This window comes from Sus scrofa, chromosome X (genome assembly GCF_000003025.6).
Source record: "Sus scrofa isolate TJ Tabasco breed Duroc chromosome X, Sscrofa11.1, whole genome shotgun sequence".
NCBI lineage: Eukaryota > Metazoa > Chordata > Mammalia > Artiodactyla > Suidae > Sus > Sus scrofa.
Window position 1 is genome coordinate 123,104,040 of NC_010461.5, and position 26,320 is coordinate 123,130,359.

General features: G+C 53.8%; 2 protein-coding genes across 2 annotated transcripts; both read left to right on the forward strand.

Annotated features, from left to right (window-relative positions):
• FATE1 (fetal and adult testis expressed 1) lies at window positions 2,047–9,139 on the forward strand. The gene is given in 5 exon segments (NM_213797.1): window positions 2,047–2,214; window positions 3,155–3,273; window positions 7,522–7,604; window positions 7,857–7,935; window positions 8,628–9,139. Coding segments are annotated over 5 exon segments (516 nt in total). The 5' UTR covers window positions 2,047–2,111; the 3' UTR covers window positions 8,760–9,139.
• On the forward strand, window positions 11,941–26,004 carry CNGA2 (cyclic nucleotide gated channel alpha 2). Its single transcript, XM_021080115.1, has 7 exons — window positions 11,941–12,427; window positions 20,069–20,201; window positions 20,418–20,510; window positions 20,846–21,016; window positions 21,809–21,916; window positions 23,131–23,237; window positions 23,588–26,004. Exons 2-7 carry the CDS (start codon window positions 20,095–20,097, stop codon window positions 24,991–24,993), a joined length of 1,992 nt encoding a protein of 663 aa, XP_020935774.1. The 5' UTR covers window positions 11,941–12,427; window positions 20,069–20,094; the 3' UTR covers window positions 24,994–26,004.

Here is a 26,320-nt window from a genome sequence, read left to right on the forward strand (position 1 = left end):
GAGGGAAAGGTTTAGATGCTAGAAAAACATGCTAAGGGACAAGCTCAAAGTTACACAGCAAATTTCATCTCTCACAGCCCAGCCCTCCCTGGTCCCCAATCCAAGAGAAGCAGACATGCTAGGGTCATGAGATGCCAGGGTTTCTGGGTGGCACTCGGGGCCTGGAGACTGGGAAAGAAGGCTCCCCATCCTCTTTGCGTGGCTTTGAGTGATCGGGTCCTTTGCCACCAGGGGGCAGTGCTTCTGCATGCGCCTGGACCCATTGCCCCAGGGCCAGGAAGCCCCAACCGGTCAGGGCCAGTTGGCAGTCAGAGGGGATTCTGATCTGAGGTCAACAGTGCACAGTCGTGCTTGAGAACCTCACGTGTCCCACTCTGCTGACGTGACTGCTCTCAAAATCAAGCACCCTGTAGGGAAGGGATTATTAGCGTCATCATCCAATGGGGAGACGGAGCCCAAAGGAAAGACTTGCTCAAGGTCAACTCTTCAGCTCATGGGGAGGAGGGGCAGGGCCTAGGGTTGCCAGATAAAATACAGGATACCCAGTTAAACATGCATGTCAGATAAGCCCTGAATCATTTTTCAGTTATCCACATCCCAAACATTGCCCAGACCATATGCTGCAAAAAAAAAAAAAAAAAAAAAATTGTGGTTTATTTGAGATTCCAAATCAATTGGCATCCCCAGCCTGCCAGAAACCCACAGCTCCTGCATCCCAGGCTCCTAGGTCCTGCAGAGTGCACTTCTCTGTTCGTAAGGTGGCCTCCAGGAGGCTTGGATTTCATCGTAGCTGCTCTGTTGGAGCCGGGAGGCACTTCTCCAGGGCCCTCAGGAATGCAGGCAGGGCCTTTGTCCGCTCCGACCTGATCCTATCTGATCCAGAGAGCTTGCTCCCCACGCTGGACAGATGGGGCTGGGGAGGGGGTCAGGCAGCCCAGGTCTTGCCACCCTCTCTAAACGAGTCTGGCCCCTCCCTTTCCTCTCCCTGCCCTTTCCTTCCTCCCTTCCTCTCCCCCTCCCCTCTTCCTCCTTGGAGCTCGCTGGGTTTCTTTAACAAGATAGCCTCCTCTTCCCCCAGGGGCTTGGGGGCTCATCGTTGGTGGTTGCGTCAGGCAGGGGTCTCCAGAGAAATGGAGGCAATAGGATACATATATGTGTATGTGTGTGTACATATGCATGTGGGTGTGAGTGTCTGGAAAATTTTATCTTAAGAAATTTGCTCATGCCATTGTGAGGCTAGCAAGGCCAAAATATGCAGGGCAGTTCAGCGCATTGGAATCTTCAGGGTGGATGCTGCAGTCTTGAGCAGAATTAATTCTCTGGGAGACCTCTTTTCTCTTAAGGTCTTCAACTGATTGGACGAGGCCTACCCACACCATCGAGGATTAGGCCCATCTTTTACTTCAAGCCCGCTGATTGTAGGTATGGACAACAGCTACAAAAGACTTTGATAGCAACACATAGACTAGTGCTTGATGGAATAACTGGGCTCTAGGGGCTGTAGGCAGGTCCCTACTCTCTTGCCTTCCCTCCTTTGGCCCTAAGGGTTCCTGTGCAGTCTGACCCAGGGCCTCAAAAGGCCATCTGCCCTGCCTGGGAACTCTGGACTGGAGGGGAGGCAGGGCATGCTCTACAGAAGATGCCTTCTGAGGGGGGTGGATTACTGGCCAGAGACGGCCTTGCAGGAGCCATGACAGACCCGGGATGTAACTTTGCTTTGGCCAAAAACTGGCTCTGGGGTACTGACCCCCCCCCCACCTCTTTCTAGAATTGATGCAGCGTGGAGCCTGCCCGTGCCCCTGTGGGACCAAATTGGGTGGCCCAAGAACCAGGGAGGTTCTCACAGACAAATGTTCCAAGCCTTATCTCTTCCCCTAAGTTACTTACAGAGTAGCAGGGAACAAAGCCTCGAACCCAGCCAGCAAGATACAGCAGGAACAGGAGGTGCTGGGTCCAAGGCCTGAGTGCAGAGGGGGAGTCTGGCTCCACCCCCATGTCCAGATATATCCTTGAGCTCCCACCCGTCAAAGAGCTGATTTTCCCAGAGCGTCCTCCGTGCTCTGCTCTCTGTGCATCCTTGGCCACCGCTTACAAGTGAAGAGCTGGCTGTGATGGCAGGAGGCTCCACTAACACCAAGAAGATAGAAATGTCCTTGGCTGAAGAGCTGGTTCCTAAAAGCCAGGAGCCTAGCCGCGAGCAAGTGCTGATAGCAGGTGAGGAGCCCCTGAAATGGACCTTCCCTTGAGTGCCTGCACCTGTGTGTGTGTGTGTGTGTGTGTGTGTATGTGTGTGTGTGTGAGTGTGTGTGTGGGAAACTGTGCATGAGTGGCTTGGCAGATACTCATATCTGCATGTATGTTGATGCATGGATTGGGGGTACGTGTGTGGGTGGCCTTGGTTCACGTACACATATATTTCTGGCTTGAGTGACAGGGGAGTTGGAGAGAAAGGGATTGATGATATGAGGGAGGTGTCTATTGCAAAACATTCCCAAGGCTCAGTTTACAAGATCAATCAAATGATTTCTCTCTCCTAACTCTCCAATACCTTCTCCTGCCTTTTAGAGTAAAATCCAAAGTCTTTACCATGATCTACAAGATCTGATCAAGGTCACCTCCTCCATGTATTTCCTGCTGTTTCCTGCCTATGTGGCCTGCTGGCCTACTGTACATCCCAAGATTGTTTCTGCCTCACAGCCCTTGTGCTATAGCTGTTCCATATACCTTGCAGGCTTCTCTAGATTTTTCAGGGATGGACTCTTTCAGGTCTGTGTCGTAGTGTTGTTCCTGACTTTTCTAGACGTAGCCCCTTCTTTCTGTCTTGTTTTTATTGATCTGAATCTACATGGACAGAGTATTTTCTGCCACCCTCATTCTCCCTAGAAATACACGGTCAGTCTCCTGATTGCTGTCATCTTATCTCCTGGCCGTTGTCCTCTCTTTAGTCATGTAGCCCAGAGCTTTATGCTCGGTAAATACCTGCTACATCTTGAATGGATGAAGAAACTGAGACATGGGTTTGGCCAGTGGATATCAGTGAATGGGTGTTTGGTGATTCCTGAGAAGTTCTTGTCCCTTTTCCGGTGTGTCCTGTGCCCATGAAGCTTTGGTATAGCTGTATGTGTGTTCCTGGGACCTCCATTTTTCTCCCTAGAAATGTTGGAGCATGGAATCCGGTCCCTGGGTGCTTCTCAGAGCCGTCAGAAGTTGGATTCAAAGATTTCCGATTCTGCTGCAGCTTGGAATTTGGCTGCCAACAAGTCCAAGAAAACGGTACTATATGGGGACCTTGGTACATGGTTGGGTTTGAGAGTAGCAGCTATAGGGGATCTAAGTCTGAAGATGGTGAGGTCAAGCAAGGCCAGATGTTGAATTAGGGGTGAGAGAGGAAGCTCCTGTGCAGTAGGCAGGGAAATGAGGGCCACATGGTCCAACAAGAGGTCAGGACTATTTATTGTTAGGCTAGGAATTCAGTATTGAAAGTACAGAATGCTGAATTACACATTGCTTGGGGAGTACACATATACCGTATTCTGTGCAACTCTAAAGTGTGTGAAATAACACTTTCTTTTATTAATAAATAAATACATCTGTATTTATCACCACATATGTATATCTATATATCTGTATTTTCCCAATATATCTTATATTTTGTTTTTATTCCTGTATATAAATGCATTTCTATGTAGAAGTATATAAAATATAAAAATATATAAGCATATACAAATGAGATATACGTACAAATAAACATATGTACATCTGTATATCTTAGGGATGGGACAAGACTCAGGCAAGTGAGATTGCTATGCTCCATGGCCATTAGGAAATCCAGTCATTTGCATCTGAGCAGTTTGTAGCCAATTCTTTAAGCTACACTCCATATGAGTGAGGGAATGTTCTCGAAAAAATGGTGCTTCTACTGTTGCAAAGGATACTGGGAAAAGGCAGCCATTTTGGAGCAGCTCTAGGGAATGAAGTGAGTCCTTGAGTGCCATCATTTTGTAGCCAGTCCTTTCAGCTACATTCACCTCCGGTGGGGGAAAGCTTTAGAAATATGGTGGCTATATTGTTGCAAAAGTTACTTGGAAAAGGCAACCAGGTTGCAGAAGAGGACAACCGGCCTGTTGATGGGGATCATGTGAGTCTCATGCTCTGTAGCCAATCCTTTAAGCTACTTTCACTGTAGTTGAGTGAAAGTTTTAGAAACCTGATTTTTAGACTCTGGAAATGGTTACTGAGGGAAGGCAACCTGGTTGGAGAGGGAGGGAGGCTTGATGTTCTAGAAAATCACCTGAGTCCCATTGTTCTGCAGTGCATCTTAAGCCTCGTTCACCTTCTGAGGAAACGTTCTAGGAAAAATGGTGGCCATTTTAGGGAGGGGGACGCGTGACTCCTCTAGAAAAATCACTGGAGTCCTTGTTGTTTGGCTGATTCTGCCAGCTGCATTCACCTTGGATGAGGGCAATTTTTAGAAACACGACTGTTAAACTGTTGCAAATGCTATCCGGCAAAGGCGGCCCCATTGGGGAGGAAGGAGATCTGAGTCTTCTAGGGAATGGGGTATAATAAATACGGAACTGATTCCAGCCACAAATGAATAAAGATAAAAAGAAGTCCCAGGTCACAGACCTTTGGGAATGAAAAGAAGCCATAAACGTTGAATTGGCTTCAGGTGTTCAAAGGCTGAAGCCACATCAAGTGGCTCCACTAGCTCAGGCTTCAGTAAGCTACGCATGCCCTGAAACTGAGGTGGGATGGGATTGGGGAGGGGCGGTTGAGGGAATTAGTTCATCTCTGATGAATTAATATTACCTCTTCAAACCAAAGGAGTACACTTTTAACAAATTTAGTTGTTCTACTGAATTTAAAATTAAATTCAACATTTAGAATTAAGAAATGCAATTTACCAATTCTATTCTTTCATTATTTATTGTTCAGAAAAAAAGGTATAATGGAGCTGTTATTGCCTCTGACAGAATCACAACATGAACTGAAAAAAAAATCACATACTGTTCTTCCCATTTTTTGGGAAAATGTACCAGGCCTTAAAAAGTACATGAAAATTAAAATAACATTTTGAAATAATTAACAGAGGAAAGCTGGTATTTGCCATGGTTCATAGCATTCCCTAATCTCCATCAAATGTTAATAAAAATCTGATGGTTTACAATGTATATAATTCTCAGTAGATTATTTTTAAAATTCAAAGCAAAAGGACAGAAAGACAACCGTCTTTTGGACACTTAGACCTGTCAAATGATGGGTGATCATAAGTTATCATGAATTTGCAAATGTTGTTAAATTAACTCTTTTTTTTTTTTTTGGCCCTTTCTTGAGTCACTCGCACAACATATGGAGGTTCCCAGACTAGGGGTCAAATTGGAGCCATAGCCACCGGCCTACGCCAGAGGCACAACCACGCAGCATCCGAGCCGTGTTTGCAACCTACACCACAGCTCACGGCAACACCGCATCCTTCACCCACTGAGCGAGGCCAGGGATCGAACCTGCAACCTCATGGTTCCTAGTCGGATTCGTTAACCACTGTGCCACAAGGGGAACTCCCGTTAAATTAGCTCTTATATTGAAATGTTAAAAGCAAAAAATGTTATCTCAAACAAACGAACTCCAACTAAGAACAATCACTCATCCTTATGTTACCTTCAAGTCTCTGAAAAAGCTTTTTCTCCTTCTGATCTCAATCTATAGGAAAATCGAGAGGATACAGTGGAAATAGTTGTAGTTGCTTTTTTTTTTTTTTTTTTTTTTTTTTTTTTTTTGCTGCCCCACCGGATATGGAATTCTCAGGGCAGGAAAGGGTCAGGGATCAGATCCCAGCCAGAGTTGTAACCTACGCCGCAGCTGTGGCAACACCAGATCCTTTAACCCACTACAGACTGGCCATCGAATTTCCCTTTATAATCTTGGTGTCTTCTTGATATCTACTGACCTTTGAATTCCATTTTTGAGATATCTTAAGAAGAGGAAGAAAGATAAGAGGTAAACTAAGAAGAGGAGGGGAAAGAAGAAAATAAAATAGTACAGCCGCGAAGTGCAACTGTTCACACACACACCCTAAAAGGCATATTAGTATCTGTATGCACACAGCTGTTACCAGAGCAATAGCAGTGACAGCGCTGGATCCTTAACCCACAGAGCCACCAGGGAACTCCCATCGGTGTCCACTTTTGAGAGGAAGAAAAGTCACCCTATTGTAAGAAATGGAGCCTGGTGGCTTTCATGTTTTTCTTAAGAACAGAGGAGGGTTGCAGGTCCTTCTCAGGTGACAGGTGAGCCCCGGGTGTCTACTTCTTTTTAAGAAGGAAGCAAATAGAAGACGCAGCCCAGAAATCTGAGTCCGGGTGAGGCCTGTCAGATGGCAGCTTCTACTTTGGCTGTCCTGCTGGGCATCCTTAAATGCTGCAATTAAGAGGCTTCTAAAGCACAGTACTGTAAATCAACTATCCTTCCGTGTCCGGACCTTCGGTTAATGCCCCTTGTTTTCCATCCCAGCTCTAGACCACCCCAACGTCCTTGCAGAATCTGCCCCATCAGCTTCCAAGCCATGAACCACACAGAAGCCTGCTTTGCTGGGTTTCTTTATCAGTGTCTTCCAAATTGCACAGCCTTGTTGAGAGCTCTTTCATTCCCTGTTGCCTCCCCGTTAGCTTCTTTCTCACGTGTTTATACCACTTTCCTGTCTTCGAGTGACTTTAATGGAGCTTTAGGGGGAAGCAGTGTCAAATAGGAGAGGCATCAGAGTGTAAAGGAAGCCCGACCTCTGCTGCTTATCGGCTGTGTGACTTGGCCAGGCTATTGGACCTCGGTGCCTCAGTTTTCCTATCTTTCAAAATGGGCTGATGGCCATACCCCTTTGGAAGGGTTGTGATGAGGCTTTAATGACTTGGTATTGGTGAAGGCTTACAGGATGGTGTGGTCCCTGACGTGTGGTAAGTGTGTGTTGAGCAACTTGCCCTCCAGTTGAGATTTGAATCCAGGCAGGTCTGGAATGTTCTTTTCTAGCCCACACTGGCTCTTCAAGGCAGGAGACACTCCGACCCCAGAGTGCTGGGCCAGGGACTCCTATTCCAGGGAGGCCTCGACAGGTGGATAAAAATGAAGACCGCGCGGATGGCTGGGCTCCCCCAGAGGAGGAAGCTACGGTTTCCCCGGGCCCCGGCTCTTACTGTGCGTCCGTAGGGAGTGTGGTCACCTCGCTAGGCCTCAGTTTTCTTGGTTTTGAAATGGGGCTTTTCCCTCTTTCTCCTTCAGTCATTGCTCAGATCAGCCGGTGTCTGCATGTGACAGTGCTGGCAGAGGGCAGGGACACCGTCACTGCTCTTCTTTCATCATAGCCTGGGTGGCCAAGAGCTCTTGAGGAGCGTGGTCCATGCGGGGTGTGGCCGGCGGCCACCTCGTGGGGTTCCCAAGCACTTCCAGTGGGTCCTGGACAGAGTGCGGGGCAACTGCTCCGCTGGGCCCTCTGTCCAGGCTGCTCTGCCTGACCGTTCCTTTCTCTAGGGGCCCCAGCTGCCACCAAAGAAAGCGTCCCAAGAACCAAACCAGGAGGGCGGCTTCCAAGGCATGGGGTTCCTTTACGAGCGGTAAGAAGGGTCCCAGGGACAAGGCTGGGCCACAGGGGCTGGCAGGCAGGCTGGCCAGGGGGGAGCGTGAGCAGCTGGCCGTGCCAGCGGGGCTCGGGCTCCGTTGCCTCCTGGCCCCTGGCTTGCTTGGGGCCCCTGCGACTGGGCCGCTCCCAGTCTTCAGGCCCCAGGACCTGCTTACCAGGGGGGGAAGGACCCGATCGATGGGGGTCTCCCAGGAGCTCTGACTCTCACTCTTGTCTTTTTTCCCAGCAACCTGGGGGCAGACGTGATCGCTGAGATTGGCCTGGAGGAGCTAAACGGGCTGGAGATGGAAATCATGAGAAGACAGGTGAGCGTCGGATTGCCGGGGAGCCACGCGGAGGGTGGAGGCCGAGGCCCAGTGCCCTGGGGCAGGCGGGGCCTCGACACCCGCCTTGGCGATGCTCAGCCTTGCCAGTCGCATTATCCTCTAGCGGTGGAGGTGACGGTGACATCCAGGTCGCCCTTCCCTCCCCCCAGTCCCCTTGGCTCCCGTATCTATCCTGATGCCCAGCCCCAACCCTGTGTCTCTCCCCGAGATGCTGGAAGGAAGAAGGGGGGGCGTGAGGGGGGGGAAGAGAGGACATGGGGGCACAGGAGAAACTGGTGCTGAAAGAGCCATGCCAAGACATCTGAGTGAGGGGTCACCTTCCTTCAGACCAAGCCCGCGTCTTCTCAGGAAGCGACCCCAACAGGCAGGGGCACGGGCCTGGGGGACAACTTCCCTGGCAGCCCCTCTCTGGCCCCTAAGTGTCACCTCATCCTATGGCCCTCACTCTGCGGTGGCACAGCTGGGATGGGCTGGCTTCTTCCAGACAAGAGGAAGGTCCCCAAAGTGGGGGCGAGGCGGCGGGGCCCACCCTACACCCTGGCCTCAGCTGCCCGGCCTCCTTCTGGTCCAGACCCCCTTCCTGCTCTGAGGTCACACTTCTTCCCCCCGCCGGTGTGCGCAGGCTTCCCCGGAATGGCCTTGCTCACCTGCCAGCTCTGGTCTCTTGGCAGCTGCAAGTGATCACCGGGCGGCTGCGGGCCCTGGAGGACCAGGGCGCCACCTGGCGCCACAGGGAGACCCTCTTCTTCACCATGCTGGTATCCGTCTGCGTTGCCAACCTCTGGCTGTGGCTGCGCCAGTGATGCTTCACGCAGGCCACCTGCACATGGAGCCCTCCCCTCCTCCCCTTCCTTCCCTCGGCCACCCCTGCCGTCTCCTCCCCACCCTTCAGCAGCAGCTGGGAGGTGGAGGAAGGTCCGAGGGGGCTGAGAGGCAGCCCCCGTGGAGGGCAAGGAGGGTGGCATCCAATTGCCTCAGGAACACCAGGGGTAGGTGCTTCCTACCTGCCTGTCAGGGCTCCACGGTGACCGTCTTGGAGCCACATCTTGCCTGGGGGCCCTCGGTGTCCCTTCTGTTCCATCCTTGGCAGGGGCTTGGCTGTGTCGTCCCTGTTTTCTTCAATGTCATGCATTGGGCTCTGCACAGAGAATGTTCTTAATAAAAGTTTAGTGATAGCAGCAAACCCTGGTGGCTGAGCTTCTTGCACCCAGGACTCACGTGGGGACAGCCTATCCAGACAAAGACCCTGGTGCCCCTTCCTGCACCATCCTCATCCCTGTGGGGCAGAGTGGGGGGTGCGCCTTGGGGGCAGGCTCTGGCCTGTGGGGAAGCCACTCTGCGGCAGCCTGTCCAGGTCAGGCGATGCAAGGACTCAATCAGAGGAAATGTCCTGGGCAGGACCAGAAATGTTGCCATTTGCTCAGGAGGAAATGGAGTCCCAGGGAAGGGGAACGCAGCCCTGGGCTCATTCAGCAAGACTAAGGCCGGGCTGGGGCTAGGAGGGCTTCTCCTGAGACTGGCTGAGGCTCTGACTCAGCCCTGGAGGTTGCATGGGGGCCCACAAGGAGGGGCTTTGACCCCCCCACCCCCACCCCTCCGCCTCGTGTCACAGCCCTGTAACATGCCCCTCGTGCACGGGGAGGGCAGGGGGGCGTTGCTGGGTAGAGAATTGGGGCTTGGCCTGAGAGGGCAGAAGTGTCACTGCTTGAGTTCTGGCTGCAGGAGGCCTTCAGAAGAGTTCTGCCCTCCCCCTGGGCCCCAGGGATAAACTCACATTTCTCAGGGGGGCAGAGATCCCATCTTTACATTGTCCTTGGCTTTAGTGGCTAACTGGACCTTATTCAAGCCCCCAAACGTGTCAAGGCTTCCCCATCTACAAATGTGAGAGAGTCTGTTAGTCATTAGATATAAAATAAACACAGGCAAGTGTGTGTGTGTGTGTGTGTGTGTGTGTGTGTGCATGAGTGTGTCAGAAAGAGTCCTTGAGCCTGCTCCGCCCCTGCTCCGCCCTCTCTGGCTCTTGCGTGGAGCCTGTACAATGAGCGGGTTCCTCCTGTCCTGACTCCCCGGGGACCTGCAGTATTTCCGAGAGCAGGTGTGGGCCTCCTGCCAGCCCTGTGCGGCCCCGCATACATCCCGCTGCAGCTTGGGCTCTGCCGAGAGCAGGGTCAAGGTCATTTGGTGAAGAAGCATCTGGAAGATTCCCTCCCTGGTCCCAGAGCAGAGAGGGAAATGAGATGCCTGAGGAAGCCACCTGCAGAATGGTCAGGGGAGCCGAGAGGCCGGGGAGAGCCCCTCCAAGTGGGCCTCGGAGCCCCTGGGACTCGCCCTCTTCGCAGGCCACCTCCCTGCTCCCCTGTGCTCAAGTGCGTCTCCTTAAGGCGCTCCTTTCTTCTGCTCCAACTCGGCCACTCAGGAAACTCAGAGGAAGGGAAGGCTGCGCAGGGTGGGTGGGGTGCGCGCAGACACAGACATGTTCGCAGAAAAAGCCTGGTAGGAAATATGTTGTGAAACAAAGGCTCGCCCTTGGGAGCAATTTAGCTGAGACGCAAACAAACAGCGGGGCAGCCCCTGGAGAAAGGCCTCCTGGCCTCGGTGAGCGAAGGTGGAGCCCTGGCCAGGCCCAGCGCCCCTCGGCCTGCCGGGTACCTGCTCAGCTGCTCCACCTCCAGAGGCCTCCAGAGGGGAGTGGGAGCCCCTGCCAGGCTGCCCGCAGAGGGGAGTCGGGCTGTGGGCCCCTCTGCAGGGCTCCACGGGGGCCCCGTAAGGCTAGAGTCCTGGAGCATTTGTCCCCTTGAGGCTATGTCCCTGCCAAGCAGCCCTGGCCTTGCCCACATGCTCCAGCATGAGCCCAGCCCTGCTCCTGACACCTTCCCCACAGACAGCTTGGGGAGGGAGGGACCCATTCGTGGTTGGGGTCGTCGTTTAGGGCTCCTCTGTGACACTTCCCATGGGTGGCCCAGGCTTGGTATTAGAGGGGTGGGCAGCCAGTCCCCCTGCTGGATCAGGGCTTGAGGGGCCAGGGTGACCGTCCATGGCTGTCCGCACCTGGCACCCAGCAGAAGTAAAGGGCTGGCGGGGTGGCCTCTGGCCAGTGTCCCCTGGGAGCAAGTCTGACCTAATTGCCTACTCAAGGGAGGGGTTGACCTTGCCTTGGTCCTAGGAGCCTGGCCTTGAGGGCATGCCTTCTGTGGGAAAACCTGCAGAAGGTAAGGCCAGCCTGACCATTACTTTCCCTGCACCCCGCTCCATGTGCCAGCATGTTGTGTTTTCAAAATATTTGATGACCCAAGTCCTGCTTGACATATCCTTCTCACGGATGTGGCTAACAAAGCCCTTGTCCCCCCCGTCCAGCCCCCGCACAAAGCTAAGCCCCGAGACTGGCCTGGTGTTCATCCTTGCAAACTCTCCCCGTCACATGCCGACGTGTCCCTGTGTGTGCCCCGCGCTCTGTGCAGAGGAGCCATGTAAGCCACCGCTCGCAGCTCCCCAAGCCGAGTGTGCAGGTGGGGAAAACGAGGAGCCTCTTGTGCCTGCTCTGCTGGGTGGGCCCCTAACCTCCGCCAGCCCTGCCACACGCGGGAACTCAATATTCCAGGGCTTCGGTCTCAGGTGTGCCTCCCAGCAGCTTGGGGCCGGGGCGGGTGGAGGGGGGAGGGGGGTGGGAGGAGTGAGGGTGCACGGGGGGCTCTGTTGAACCTGGGACCAGCCTGGAATCCTGGTCTCTGGACTTGCCTTCCAGGGGCTCTCGTCCACTTTCCCTTCCCCAACCCTGGCCCCTCTTGGAGGTCAAGGCCAAGGCCAGGGAGCCCTGGAGGAGGAGTGGATTCCCCCTCCAACCCCACCCCGCCCTAGGTGCCTGTGGTCTCTCCCAGGTTCCCCCTGGCTGGTCCTCTGGCCAGGTAAGTGGGCGGGGCTGTAACCAGGCCAAGAGGCGGGCGCATGGGGGTGGGGAGCTGGTGGCTCTGCGTCTGTCCCCAGACACAAAGCCCGGGCGCTGCTGCATGCTCCACGTAAGGAGGACTCCTCAGGGAGCTTGGGAGGGGCTGGCTCCTGGGTCTGGGCAGACAAGCAGCTTCCACAGCCAGGCGGCCCAGCGTCCACCCCTCACCTGCTGGTGGCCTGGGTTGTGCGGGGCCACAGGGAGGCGATCAGGCGTCTGGCCGGCGGGCAGCACAGCTTCTCCAGCGGGCGAGTGCTGCCCTGGGCCAGGGTCTCGAGGTTGCCTCAGCTGCCAGCATGAGCTCCTCCGGGCCATGGCCAGCCTCCCCTGCTGGTGTTGGGCAGGGCGGCCAGCTCTCTGACTGAGACGCCACCAGCTGCCTGCCCTGGGGACAGGAGCACCAGGAGGTCTCTACTGGCTGCAGGTGCGGATGAGCCCCGAAGGCTTGTCTCCCGAGGGCTTCGGACGACTGACAGATGCTGACTGCGGCCAGGGGACAGACACCCTGCCTCTGAAGCCGTCTGATTGGTGAGAAAAGGGGCTGGCATTGGGCTGACACTTTCTGGTGGCCGCTGGCCAGTGGCCTCCATGGGGTTGGGGATGGTGCCTGTGATGGTGTGTAGGTCGCACACGATCGGGGCCTTTGTGTGCCTTCTCCAGCCACCCTCCCTGCCATGCTCCTGGGGGCCGCAGAGGGGCCAGGAGGGGGTCTGGCCAGGCAGGGTTGGGCAGGAGACAGGGAGGGCCCCGTGGAGCTCCTTGGCTCTCTGCACATGAGGAGTAACAGGCGTAGGGCGGTCACAGGCACACACTGCTTCTCCCGTAAACCCTCCTGGGATTACAGCCTTGGCTTTCAGTGCTTTGAGAAAAGCACTCTCCCCAGGAGAGCCTTGAAGGAGGGCGCCTGCAGCGGGCCTCTCAGGCTTGGGGAGCCAGCCCCTCCACCATGTGGACAAATGCATTGACAGTGAAGCCATCAGAGCTTCTGGGGGAGGGAAGGTTCTGGAACCAGCCAGCAGGCCTGGGGCAGGGATAGGCTCCCCATTTTGGCCCTCCAGCCTAAGCTTGCCCTGCATCTCGGCTTAAGCTCCGAATGGCAAGTACCAGCTCCATCCGAAGCAGACTGTGGCCACAGGAGGCAGCTGGTGTTGGGGGCGCCTATTCTGGACCCCTCCTGCCACAGCACGAGCACAGCCCTCAGTCCCACTTGTCAAATAGAGGCCTCCAGGGTGCTGGCTGCCTTCTGTAGAGGGAGGGTCACTGAGCCCCAACTTCACTGACAGGGTGCGTACCTCGTGGGCCTCTGGGTGCCATGGTGGCCTTGGAACTGCCAGGACCGGCCCTGGCCACCCCCAGCAGGCTCCAACATGAGATGGTCCTGCAGGAGACAAAGCTGCCAGGATGGGTCCGGTCAGATCCAGGAGGGATTTGAACACCCCAGTACAGAGTTTGGATCACCTCTCACTCCATTCAGCGAGTACCTGATACTGTCCTTCATCCTGGGACCCAGCAGGGAACAAGCACACTTGGTCCCTGCTCACATGGATGTGACATCTTGTGCGGGACAGAAAATAAGCACGGAAATCACTGCCAGGACGTGATACCATAGATAAATCTATGGTACCAATAAAGTGGGGAAAAAAGCGAACATGAATCAAGGGGTGGATTTGGGAATGTGCAGAGCAAGTTTAGGGAATTCACTCATTCATTCGTTCATTCATCCATCCATGACCAAAATATATATGTGCTCGCCATTGGGCTGGGCAGGGGTGATAAGTTACTTAAGGAAACAGGCAAGTTCCTGCCCTGATGGAGTTTATTTCTAGGGTGAGGGCATCTGTCTATGGATTTTGGAAGCAGGACTGACAGGCAGATGCAGACGTGAACTAACTGAACTCACCCTGGTGACGTGGAAGGTGGGGGAGAGGACGGGCTGGGGATCAGAAGGCAGAGAAGCAAGGAGTCAGACAGGATTGCGGCTGGGGCTAGGGCAGCAGCGCTTAGGATGGAAAGTTTTTCTTTCTTTTCTTTCCTTCCTTCCTTCCTTTCTTTCTTTCTTTCTTTCTTTCTTTCTTTCTTTCTTTCTTTCTTTCTTTCTTTCTTTCTTTCTTTCTTCCTTCCTTCCTTCCTTCCTTCCTTCCTTCCTTCCTTCCTTCCTTCCTTCCTTCCTACCTTTCTTTTTTTTCTAATTTTATTGGAGGATCGTTGACTTACAATATTGTGTTAGCTTCAGGTATATTGCAAAGCGAATCAGTTATATATATATACATGTATCCAAAACTTTTCAGATTCTTTTCCCATATAGGTTATTACACAGTATCGAGTAGATTTCCCTGTGATATACAGTAGGTTCTCGTTACCCATCTATTGCAAAGTTTCTGATGTGTTGGTGTCCACACTAGAGGCTCCAGTCCCTTGTCAAAGGAGTGATGGGACCAAAGTCAGCCAAGCCTCTTTGGTAAAAAGCCCTGTTTCCTGAGTGTCCCACTGCAGATTTCAACAGGTCCTTGTCAAACGTCTTTTTCATGGAGGTGCTGGCCTGGAGCCTGACCTCAGGGTGGCTGATGCTAGCCAAAGGCAGATCAGCATCAGGGACCCACCAAGGTCAGTGCCAGCCCTTCTCTTCACCTGCAGCTCGGGACTGCCTATTCTCAGCTCCTGACACTCTCCTCCACAGCTGAGCCCCTTCCAACTGTCCCTCTAGGCCTGGGGTGCAAGGGGTCACTGCAGCTTCAGCTCCACACTCAAAAGTCAGCCCTGAGAACCTGCTGTGCCTGGACGGGTTCTGTCGTCACTCTCCTCTCAGTACTCACGGCCAAATTGCTGGCTCTGTTCACCTTCCAGGCTGGCGCTATGGTTGAACGTGCTTTTGGAGCCAGACAGCTTAGGTGGGGATCTGTGCAATGGGATAGTCACAGCATCAGCCTTGCCAGACTGTCCTGAGAATGGAGTTCAACCTGGGTCAAGTGCAGTAGCATGTGATAGCTGCTCAATGAACAAGAAGTTGCCCCTTGCACCCCCACGTTCTAGCTTTCATGTGGCTGTCTTTGTCGCTGCCTGTCTGCCCTACCACTCTGCTGCCCGTGATGCCCATGTCCCTCCCCTTGGCACCATTCTCTGCCAGTGGTGCCAAAGGGAGGCACCGTTTTCTATTGCAATGGCCAGAATTGAATATCTGGGGCACTACTTTCTGGCTGAGACTTAGAGTCTGCTTCTCTGGCAGTTGCGGAAGAGTTCTCTTTCCCAATCACAGGGCAAAAACTTTTTGGCTGCTATTAACCTGACTCCAAGGCCAAGAGGGCCTGGACTATAAAAATGCCGAGACATCTGGTCACCCGGAGGGTTTTATGAGCCCTTTGGGAAGGTCCACTGGAGCTCGTGTCACCTACTAGCAGTTCCCTCTTCGAGGCTGTCTTCTGAGATTCCTCGGAAGTACCCCCAGATCTAGCCTTGATGTCGTCTTTCCTCCCTTACTCTCTTCCTTCCTCCCACCACTAGGTATGGAGTGCTTTCCAGGGGCCAGACCCAGTGCTGTGCGGGGATGCAGAGCATAACAACGCAGACATTGCTGTGTGCCCACAGGCAATGCATACACATGTGCAAGGGAATGTTGGCAAGAAGGGCAGCATAGTCTGGACTCGGGCTTCACCCCAGGATTTTGGGAACTTGGTGAAGTGGTGCACAGGGAGAATGAGCCTGGGTGTGCCAGAAGCTGAAGGCTTGAATGCTCAGTCAGTCACACATATCTAACGGCTGATGGCGAGGCATTCAGTGTGAGTGAGGTGTATTCATCCAAGCTGGAAGTTGGAAGGAGAGCCTGAAGCTTTTCAGAGTGGTCTTGCTGTCATTCTCACCTTTATTACTGGGCATTTGTTGCCTTCCTTACTTTCGTGACTGTATGTAATGTGTCTTATTTCCCTGGCTGCTTTCAAGATTTTCCCATTATCAATGGATGTGGGAAATTTGATTATAATGTGCCTTGGTATAGTTTTCTTCATGTTTCTTGTGCTTGAGTATCACTGAGCTTCTCATATCTGTGGACATGTAGTTTTTAAAGCAAATTTGTGAAACACGTAGCCATTATTTCTTTAAGTAATTTTTGTACCTCTTCCCCCTTTGTGAACTTCTTTTTCTGCTCTTTTTTTCTCTGTGCTTCCTTTTGGGTAGTTTTATTGTGTTGTCTTCAAGTTCACCAATCTCCTTTTTTTCTACAACATCAGATCGGCTGTTGATCTCATCTAATGTATTTTTCATCTCATAGTTTATAGTTTTCATCTTTAGAAGTTTGATCCAGGTCTCTTCACATATTCCATACCCTTATTTAACTTTTTGAACATACGGAATACAGTTGTATTGGTCGTTTTGATACTCCTGTCTGGCAATTTTACATTTGTGCCTATTCTGGGTTTATGTTGATTGACCGATTCATCTTCATTATGGGGAAATTATTTCTATGCTTGGTAAATTTTAAGTGGATGCCACAGATTGTGAATTTCAATCTGCAGGGTATATCTGGTCCCTGTTACTCCATCTTTTCCAGAGGGAGAAGTGTCATATGTTCCTTTAAGATCAACATATTGCCATAGCAGAGGCCTAAGCTGAGTAACGGATGTAGAAAGAGAGGGGTGTCATGGACTGGGAAAAGTATAGTCCCATTCACTGACCATTCATTCAAAACTTACTGAGCATCTGCCATGTGCCAGGTGCTGAGAAAAGATGGTAGCTTGGACTGAAGTTAATGGTGAAGATAGTGAGAAGTGATTGGATACAGGGTATGTTTTGAAGGTAGAGGCCACATGATTTGCCTATGCCTGTGGGAGTATGAAAGAAAGGGAGAAGTGGAGGATAATTCTAAAGTCTTTAACTTGACTAAGTGGGCCAACAGCACTGCCTTTACTGAGATACACACAAATATGGGAGGATACAGTTTGAAGGGGAAGATCAAGTACTCACTTTTGGACAAATTCAGCTCAAGATGCTTATTCAACCTCCAGGTGGTAATGTCAAGGAGACCCACAGTAGCTCAAGGGAGAGGCTGAGCTGGTGTTATATATTGTAAATCACCCGTGTACAGATGTGTTTAAAGCCAGAAGACTGGAAGAAGAAAGGGCAAGGAGAGAAAAAGAGAAGGAATCTATTCAAACACTGACATCAGGACAGTCCAAACTTTAAAATTAGGAAAAAGGAGGGGGAGAGTTCCTGTCATGGCACAGCAGAAACATATCTGACCTGGAACCATGAGATTGTGGGTTCGATCCCTGGCGTCTCTCAGTGGGTGAAGGATCCAGTGTTTCCATGAGCTGTGGTGTAGGCTGCAGATGTGTCTTCGATCCCAAGTTGCTGTGGCTGTGGTGTAGGCCGGGTCTGATTGGATCCCTAGCCTGGAACCTCCATATACCATGAATGTGGCCCTAAAAAGCAAAAAAAAAAAAAAAAAAAAAAGGGTAAAAGGAGGGGGATTCTTCAGGGGCCGCTAAGAATTGGCCAGTGAGGCAGGAGGAGAGCTGGGAATGTGGTTCCCACGATTTCAAGGAACAGTGAATAAACGGTGTCAAATGATGCTGAGAGAAAGAACAGGAGTGAACAGAGAAATGGCTCTGAGGATGAACTGCGTGTTTCTGGCTTTTTCTTTTATTCTGGGAGCAACACTGAGATCAGGAGACCCTGCCACACTCAGCCCTCTAACCTCAGTACATGCCTTGGGAATAGAAGGAAAGAGCACTGGGCAGCAGTGAGAGGCGAATGAGCCACTGCCTGCCCCGCTTCCCCTCCTGGCCTGGTCACCGCGGCCCCTCCTCTCACCTGCTCTGCTCCCTGGACGCAGCCATTCTATCCGACTTCCGTGAGCTCCGGCCCTGAGTGGTGGTGGTTGACGGCACAGATGTTTTCCTCATGTACTCAATCCCTCCTCAAAACCTCTACTGCTGCTTTACTCTCCCCTTTCTGGAAAAGAATAACAACCACAGCAGCGTAAAACCAAAAAACCCAAAGAACTTCTACAAACGTACATCCTCCAGCCCCACCTCGGGGGAAGCAGGGTCGGGCTCTGCCGGCAGCGGTGCCCCATGGCCTCGTCCCTTCCTGAGGCCTCCCGTCTCCTGGGGCCTGTCCTCCGTGGTCTCGTGCTGTGCAGGCTACTCGTCCCCTCTGAGAGCTTTACCTGCCAGCAACCCTGGGGTCCCTGTCTCTAGTATGGACCAGACCCCAGTGAGTGCTGGGTTGGTTGGTGTCTGCGGCCGCAGGCCTGGAAAGAAGCAGTGAAGGCTCGTGACCAGGCTGGGGCCCTGGGGACAGAAGACAGCGAATGGAAGGATTGGTGACACTTTGAGGGGGACAGTCGACTGAGGAGAGAGGCTGCTTGGATGTGACAATGGAAGTTTTCTGGAGGGAGGGTGCCGACTAGAAACCCTGGCCTAGCTGTCTTGTTCCTGCCCAGTGCCCTACAGGGGAGTGTGGGTGGCGGGGCAGGCGCAGCAGCCAGCCTGAGGGGAGGGCCTCTTCCTGGCACGAAGGGAGCAGGGATCATGGGAGAGAAGTCTGTCTTGGGGCCAAAACCTTACCAATGTCACCCCGCACTTTCTCTCTCGTGGGCTCAGGGCTACAACTACTGGGGATGAGCAATAAGTAGGGGAAGGGGCCCGGGTCCAAGTCTCCGGTCTGGCCCTGGTCTCCTCTGCCCTATTCCTGTAAGCGTGGCTCACTCTGCACTCGGGGTCCAGACCCCCACAACAGTGGCCCCCCCATCCTGCAATGGACTTGACCTTTGCTGCCCCTCCTCTACCGCTGTCATTCATCCCCGGACCATGCTCTACAGAGTCCCCCTCCTCCTCCTCTCCAGGCTTCCGGGAGGCCAGCTCTGAAAACCTGAGCAGGGCAAGTGCCACAGCTTTGTTTGCATTGCCTGGAACTTTCTGTCTCCATGGTCTGCCACCCCTAGGGTCTAAGCAGGGACTCGGGGATGCCAGTTTCTCTCCCTCGGGTGCCCTCATTAGCATCCCGCTGCCACAGTCCCACAGAGAGCACCAGGTGAGCGGCTCTGAGGCTGCTTGTTATTATCACTCACCGCAGAGCTTGATGTGCCTGCCATCACCATGGCGACGGCTTCAGACGCTGGAAGAGGGGGCGGGCTCCAGCGTTAGGGCCACAGGTACGCTGCTGTGGGGCGTGCTCACTGCTTCTGTCCCAGCTGCCCTGACCCCACGTAAGACACAGGGGGAACACAATCTCCTGTCTCTCTTCTTGATTTTTCCATTCTCAGTCTATGCTGTGGAGTAGACTCCTCCTCCACTCAATTCCTAAACGTTGGGTTCTCCAGGGCTCTCCCTGTGTGATGCCACCCCCCCCCCGCTCTCCCTCCCTCCCCACACCCAACCCACCCTCCCTTGCTTCCGGCTTCAGCAGCCCCCTCTTCTCCAGACTTCCCCACCTCGCCTCCACTCTTGCCCCCCCAATCCAGTGTCCACCTCATAGTCAGAAGGATCTTTCCCCAATGCAATGCTGTCCTTGTCTTGCTCCTGCTCAGCCCTTCCAAGGCTCCCCAGAGCCCAAAGGAGAGAGCGCTGACTTCGACCACTGCCTATAGAGCCTGGGGGAGCACTCCCTTCTCTCCTCCTCACTCTCGGCCCCACCCACTGGGCTACTGTTTGGTCCCCAGCCTGAGGGTGCTGGAGAGAATGTGATGAGCTAAAAGGATGGACAGCGCCCTTGCTCAGGGGGCTCTGAGGTGGTCTCAGCTGAGGGGAACCAGAGAGCCAGGAGGGGTGTGTGTGGCAGCTGCTCTGGGCCAAGGAGATGCATCTCCTCCCATGTGGCAGGAGTCTGGGGGCAGGGGCTAGTTTGGACGTGCTCAGCAGCTTCAGCATATGCCAGACATCTGCAAAGCAGGGACACCAGAAGATGGCTCAGAGGGGTTTTTGTTTGTTTTGTTTTGTTTTGTTTTTAGCTTCAATAGTTCATATGTCAAAACATTCACTGGGGCAAAATCAAAGAAACACATGTTGCGATTTAGCACCGTTCCCCTTTCAAATGACCATCAGCTCCCTGGAGCTTGGAGCCTGCCCCCTGGCAGTGCAGATCTCCTTGCCCTGCGCTGCCACAGCAATACCCAGGGGAGGCCCAGATGGGTGCCAGCAACCTCTGTGACCTTCCTCTCGGACCTCTCCCTGGCAGGTGAGGGTCCTGGTCGTACATGGAGGATGACAGAAAAGGCCAATGGCGTGAAGAGCTCCCCAGCCAACCACAACCATCACGCACCTCCCACCATCAAGGCCAACGGCAAAGATGACCACAGGACTAGCAGCAGGTGAGTCTGCTGAGGCTTGGGTCATTTCAACAGTGGCCTTGAAGCTGTCCCTTCCTCCCAGTTCTGCCTCACTGTCACAGGGTAAACAATCTTTGGCTCAAGGACACCGTCTAAAAGGACCTTGGGATTTCTAGGCATTTTCCCGGAGGGGAGGGGGCTAATAGGAGAGAAAGCGTGGACAGAAAAAGCCCTTGGTCAATTCTGCTTCCTCTGCAGGCCACAGTCTGCAGCCGACGATGACACGTCTTCAGAACTACAGAGGCTGGCAGAGCTGGATGCTCCCCAGCGGGGGCGGGGTGGCTTCCGCAGGTGGGTATCGCCACTGCCCTGCTGCTACGCCCTCCCTCTCATGGGGCCGGTCAGGTCGTGGGATCCCCTCAGTCCCACGGGGCCTTTCCATCAAGACCTCTGGGAGGCACTAGCCACGCTGTCCTAGCTCCCCTTTCTCCCTAAGGAAGTCTGTGCCAACCTTCCTCCGGACCTGTCTTCCCTGAGATGGTGCTCAGGGAAGACAGGTCAGAGTAGGGTGCCCCCCCTTGGGCTGCAGGTGGAGTCCCGCCCAAACCCCATTCCCGCCCCGGGGCAGGTCCTCTTTCCTCGGCGTGGCTCTCGACCCTGGCTCCCGCTCTCACTCTCACCTCCAGGATCGTCCGCCTGGTGGGCGTCATCAGGGACTGGGCCAACAAGAATTTCCGCGAAGAGGAGCCTCGACCCGACTCGTTCCTTGAGCGTTTCCGTGGGCCTGAGCTCCAGACCGTGACGACGCAGCAAGGAGATGGCAAGGGCGACAAGGACGGCGAGGGCAAGGCCACCAAGTATAGCTGTGCAGCCTGGGAAAGGGGTGGGCAGGGGAGACCCCTCTGATTTTAACTGGAACATTCCACTCTCTGTGGGGAGTGCCGTAGAGGCGATGCCAACATGGCAGCACGGAGAGGGGCCTTTGAAGAGGCCACGCTGGGCGCTGTCTGGCTGGGGAAGGCCCAGAAACAGTCGAGCAAGACGGAGCGGGAGGGCAGAGAAGGCAGAGCTGGAGCGTCTGTTCTTTGAGGAATGAGTAGGCGACTGTGGCTGTCTGGCCAAGCCGACATTCCCCACCTCTGGCCAGGAGAGGCAAAGAGTGCCTGCCAAGGCAGAGGACACAGCATCTGGGAAAGTGCTTTGGGGGCTGGAGGCCTCGGATCAAACAGGGAGGGGGTGGGGGCAGGAAGCACGCGTTGCTCACTTGCTGGGAGTTCCTCTCTCTTCCCGGAGGGTGGTGGGAACTGGCCCAAGCACTCATCACCACGCTGTGCTCACAGCTGCCTCCGCGAAAGGCTGCCCCTCGCATGCCCTCTGGGCAAGTGGCTCCCAGGGCACACAAGAGCCAACGGGCCCATGTGGAGTCACAATAGGAAGAGGAGAGGGGTGTCCTTTACCCGACCGAGCTCTACTCAGGTGCCCAGTACCAGTCTGAGGCTTCCTGATAAATGAAGCCCTAAGACAACCCATCTCTCACCGTGCACATCCCCTTAGGCATGGCTTTTTCAGGGTCTCCTAGCCTCTGGGAGCTGGGGTGCTGCCACAATGGGGACCTAGTTCCCAAGCCCGGCCCCTGCCTGTCTCTTCAGGAAGAAATTTGAACTCTTCGTCCTGGACCCAGCTGGGGACTGGTACTATCGCTGGCTGTTTGTCATTGCCCTGCCTGTCCTCTACAACTGGTGCCTACTGGTGGCCAGGTGAGCAGGGACTGGTCTGGAAGGGGGTGGCCAAAGCGACTTAGCCTGCAGGCCCGTGACCTGAGAGCACACCAGTCCCAGGTGTGGACACAGAGCTCACCCCAACCCAGCCTTCTTTCTGGATCCCCCGCTCAACAACTGCCCCTCCCTCTGGCCCTATGAGCCCCAATCTTCCCCCAACCCCATTTAATAAGCTGCCCAAGCTCCATGTCTATCCTTCTCCTGGCATCTGTAGCCTCTTCCTACTTCCGTATCCACACTAATACTGTCCTAGGTGAGGCCACCTTCCTCTCCTCCCAGGACAACCACGACAGCCCTGCAGCCCCTCCTCACATACACTCTTGGCCCCTCCAATGCATCCCGCACCCTTGCAAGGCCCGAGATACTCCAGGGACTGGAAGCAGAGAGCTACCAGAGGAAGAACAGTCAGGGTAGACCTCTCAGAGGAGGCGGTACCTTGGCGGAGACTTGGATGGCAAGAGGAGGTAGGCTATTTAGACACCTGAGGTTGGTGGAGGGAACATTCTGGGAAGAAGGGACAACACCGTACAGAGACCCTGCTTCAGGATGGCCTAGTGTGGCAGGAAAACTACAAATGAAGCATCAGAGAGGTAGGTAGAAGAGAACCCCAGCCCCCTCCCCGGCTTTTCTGAGGTCCCTACCCATCCAGTCACCAAGTCTTCCCCCTAAAACCCTCCTGCAGCCTCCAGCCTCTCCTCATTCCCACTGCCTCTGGTCTAAGCACAGCTGCTGCTCTCTCTCTCAGTCGGGTTGGCCAGGGCTCCTTATTGGGTTCTTAATAGGTGTATGTTGAAGAGCTGAGCATGGAGGCTCTTCAGCTATGCATCATGTCCATTCTTCCAAGGACCCATTTTTCATTCAGCTTACACTTGCTGAGCACTGGGATCCTGGCTAGGATGTGCTCTGGGCTAGGACACAGGGCACGCAGTAATGACTGAGAAGTGATCTCTGTCCTCTTGGAGCTCACAGTCCAGCAGATGAGACAGACAAGTAATGGTCAGTGGTGATGTCTATGTGGTGAAAGATTGGAGTAGTAGTTGCTTGTGAACAAGTGTCTCATTGGCAAACGGGCTGTGACTCATTAGTGCCCCTGGTGGCCATCCCAAGCCTTGCTCACGGTGGGCAGTAGGTTTGGGGATTTCAGGGAGCCTTGGCTGGCTTTGAGGGTGAAGCCCAACCCTGTCTTCCTGCAGAGCCTGCTTCAGTGACCTACAGAAGGGTTACTACATAGCGTGGCTGGTGCTGGACTACTTCTCGGATGTGGTCTACATCATAGACCTCCTCATCCGATTGCGCACAGGTAAGTGAGCAACTAACTGGGCTGCACAGGCAGGAGCATGACCCTTAAGTCCAGAAGCTTGAGTCCAAATTCTTAGGAAGTGCTCTTGACATGGTTTTAGCCTCAACTGTCTGGCTGTGACACAGGTTGGTGCCTGCCCCTCTTTGAACCTCATGCTCCCTACATACTTAGTGAGTTTCAGACCTAGGGGTAATGTCTTAGCATACTTATTGCCAGCAATGCCATGAGTTTCCCATACTCCTCCTTGGGAAGAAGGGTTGAGCGAGAAGTTTGTTCCTTGCTGAGTATTAGTCTATCAGGAGGGACAGGCCTTGGGGCAAAGGTGATATTCTGGCTTGTGTCCCCATTAGGTTTTTTGGAGCAGGGGCTGCTGGTCAGAGATCCCAAGAAGTTACGGGACAACTACATCCATACCCTTCAGTTCAAGCTGGATGTGGCTTCCATCATCCCCACAGACCTGATCTATTTTGCTGTGGGCATCCACCGTCCTGAGGTGCGCTTCAACCGCCTGCTACACTTTGCCCGCATGTTTGAGTTCTTTGACCGCACTGAGACACGCACCAGCTATCCCAACATCTTCCGCATCAGCAACCTGGTCCTCTACATCTTGGTCATCATCCACTGGAATGCCTGCATCTACTATGCCATCTCCAAGTCCATTGGCTTTGGGGTTGATACCTGGGTTTACCCCAACATCACGGACCCTGAGTATGGCTACCTGGCTAGGGAATACATCTATTGCCTTTACTGGTCTACACTGACCCTCACCACCATTGGGGAGACACCGCCCCCTGTCAAGGATGAGGAGTACCTATTTGTCATCTTTGATTTCCTAATTGGTGTCCTCATCTTTGCCACCATCGTGGGAAACGTGGGCTCCATGATCTCCAACATGAATGCCACCCGGGCTGAGTTCCAGGCCAAGATTGATGCCGTCAAACATTACATGCAGTTCCGAAAGGTCAGCAAGGAGATGGAAGCCAAGGTCATTAGGTGGTTTGACTACCTGTGGACCAATAAGAAGAGTGTGGATGAGCGGGAAGTTCTCAAGAACCTGCCAGCCAAGCTGAGAGCAGAGATAGCCATCAATGTCCACCTGTCCACACTCAAGAAAGTGCGCATCTTCCAGGACTGTGAGGCTGGTCTGCTGGTGGAGCTGGTATTAAAGCTCCGTCCTCAGGTCTTCAGCCCTGGAGATTACATCTGCCGCAAGGGGGATATTGGGAAGGAGATGTACATAATCAAGGAGGGGAAACTGGCAGTGGTTGCTGATGATGGTGTCACTCAGTATGCCCTGCTCTCAGCTGGCAGTTGCTTTGGAGAGATCAGCATCCTTAACATCAAGGGCAGCAAAATGGGCAATCGACGTACAGCCAATATCCGCAGCCTTGGTTACTCAGATCTCTTCTGCTTGTCCAAGGATGACCTTATGGAAGCTGTCACCGAGTACCCGGATGCCAAGAAGGTCCTGGAGGAGAGGGGCCGGGAGATCCTGATGAAGGAGGGGCTGCTGGATGAGAACGAGGTGGCAGCCAGCATGGAGGTGAATGTGCAGGAGAAGCTAGAACAGCTGGAGACCAACATGGAGACCTTGTACACGCGCTTTGCCCGCCTGCTGGCCGAGTACACGGGGGCCCAGCAGAAGCTCAAGCAGCGCATCACAGTTTTGGAAACCAAGATGAAACAGAATAATGAGGACGACTACCTGTCAGATGGGATGAACAGCCCCGAGCCAGCTGCTGCTGAGAACCCATAACGGCTTGGGCCCCACTGCTTCTCCAGCCTTGGCCTTGACCCCAGGAGCTAGAAGAGCTGTGTAGGTCCCCACATATATATGCATTCCCTCACACCCTCTTGAATTCTTCCAGAAGCCTTTTTGTCCACAGGTTATGGCTCAATCACCCAGAAGCCCTTCTCCAAGTCTAGCTGACAGGCAATTTTGTGCACAGTGCAGGCCGTGTTTGGCTTGGCTTCCAGAAGCTTCAGCCAGTCCAAGTCTGAGGAAAGAAGAGGGGAGAAGCTGAACTATTTTAAGGGATTTGTCCTGAAGAAGCCCATCTGTAGGAGGGTGGGCACCCTGAGGCTCCCATCACTCCAGGCTCCTTTGCACCTAGCCACTTGTCGCTTGGTTCTGGCCCTCGCTCTTCTGTTATGTGTCTGAACACCTCCATGTCCCCGCTCGTGTATGTAGTTCAAGCACCGGCTCAGACGTTTAGCACAGGCCCCCAGTGCCTGTCTCCGCAGGCAGGCAGAGGGTGTGGAGGGGGGCAGGTCGGGAGGCACTTACTCAGTGCCACTTCTCCCTGTCAGGCACCCTGAGTCCTGCTCTGTTGATCTGTCTGTCTGTCTGCCAACCAGGAGTGGGACCCCTTCAGTCTTCAGGGGACCAGGGAGTGAGGATCCAGGAGTCAGCTAGCAGGCAAGGTCACCTGGGAGCTCTGACCACCACCCCTCTCTGCAGAGCATCTCTGAAGAGGCCCCGAGGGGCCGGTGGTGGGTGGGCAACTCTTCAAACTCTCATCTGCAGTAGAGGCACTTACAAGTTAATAAATTCCTTTGAACTGGCTGTGGTTATTGCTCCAGTCTGCTATTAACCTTCCCTCCCTTCCTCCGTCAACCGCTCTCTTCGCCCCATGTTTCTCTTTTCCCCTTCTCCGGGCCTCACTCTGCCTGCAGTACCCTCTGTTGTCTTTGCTCGATTTTGCAGTGGGCCTTCAGGACTCAGCTCAGGCACCCCCTTGTCAGAGCAGGCTCCCTCGACTGAACCTGCTCCCACCCTAGGCAGTCTGTCAGCCCCTCTCTAGGCTGCTTGTGAGTCTCTTTGATCCCCCTTTATGGCCCGTTTTGATGGATCTAGTTTCCAGCCTGTGGGCTCTTTGAGGGCAGGGCCGGCGGTCTCCCTCACTGCTTTCCCTGCAGTCTTGGAGACATGCCTGGCACAGAGGAGGCATTTGGAGAATGTTTATTCACTGGGGCAGTAAGCGAACACACCCTAATCCTGGGCTTCCATTGGCCAGCGGCCCCGTCTTTACAGAAACACTGGCTATGTCTGGGGATTTGGGAGGATTTCCTGAAGGAGCAGG

Coding starts and splice junctions, on each gene's coding strand:
- CNGA2 (XM_021080115.1), top strand. CDS start 20,095: ATGACAGAAAAGGCCAATGGCGTGAAGAGCTCCCCAGCCAACCACAAC. Junction 21,017..21,808: donor GGCGAGGGCAAGGCCACCAA/GTATAGCTGTGC, acceptor CTGTCTCTTCAG/GAAGAAATTTGAACTCTTCG. Junction 21,917..23,130: donor TGGTGCCTACTGGTGGCCAG/GTGAGCAGGGAC, acceptor GTCTTCCTGCAG/AGCCTGCTTCAGTGACCTAC.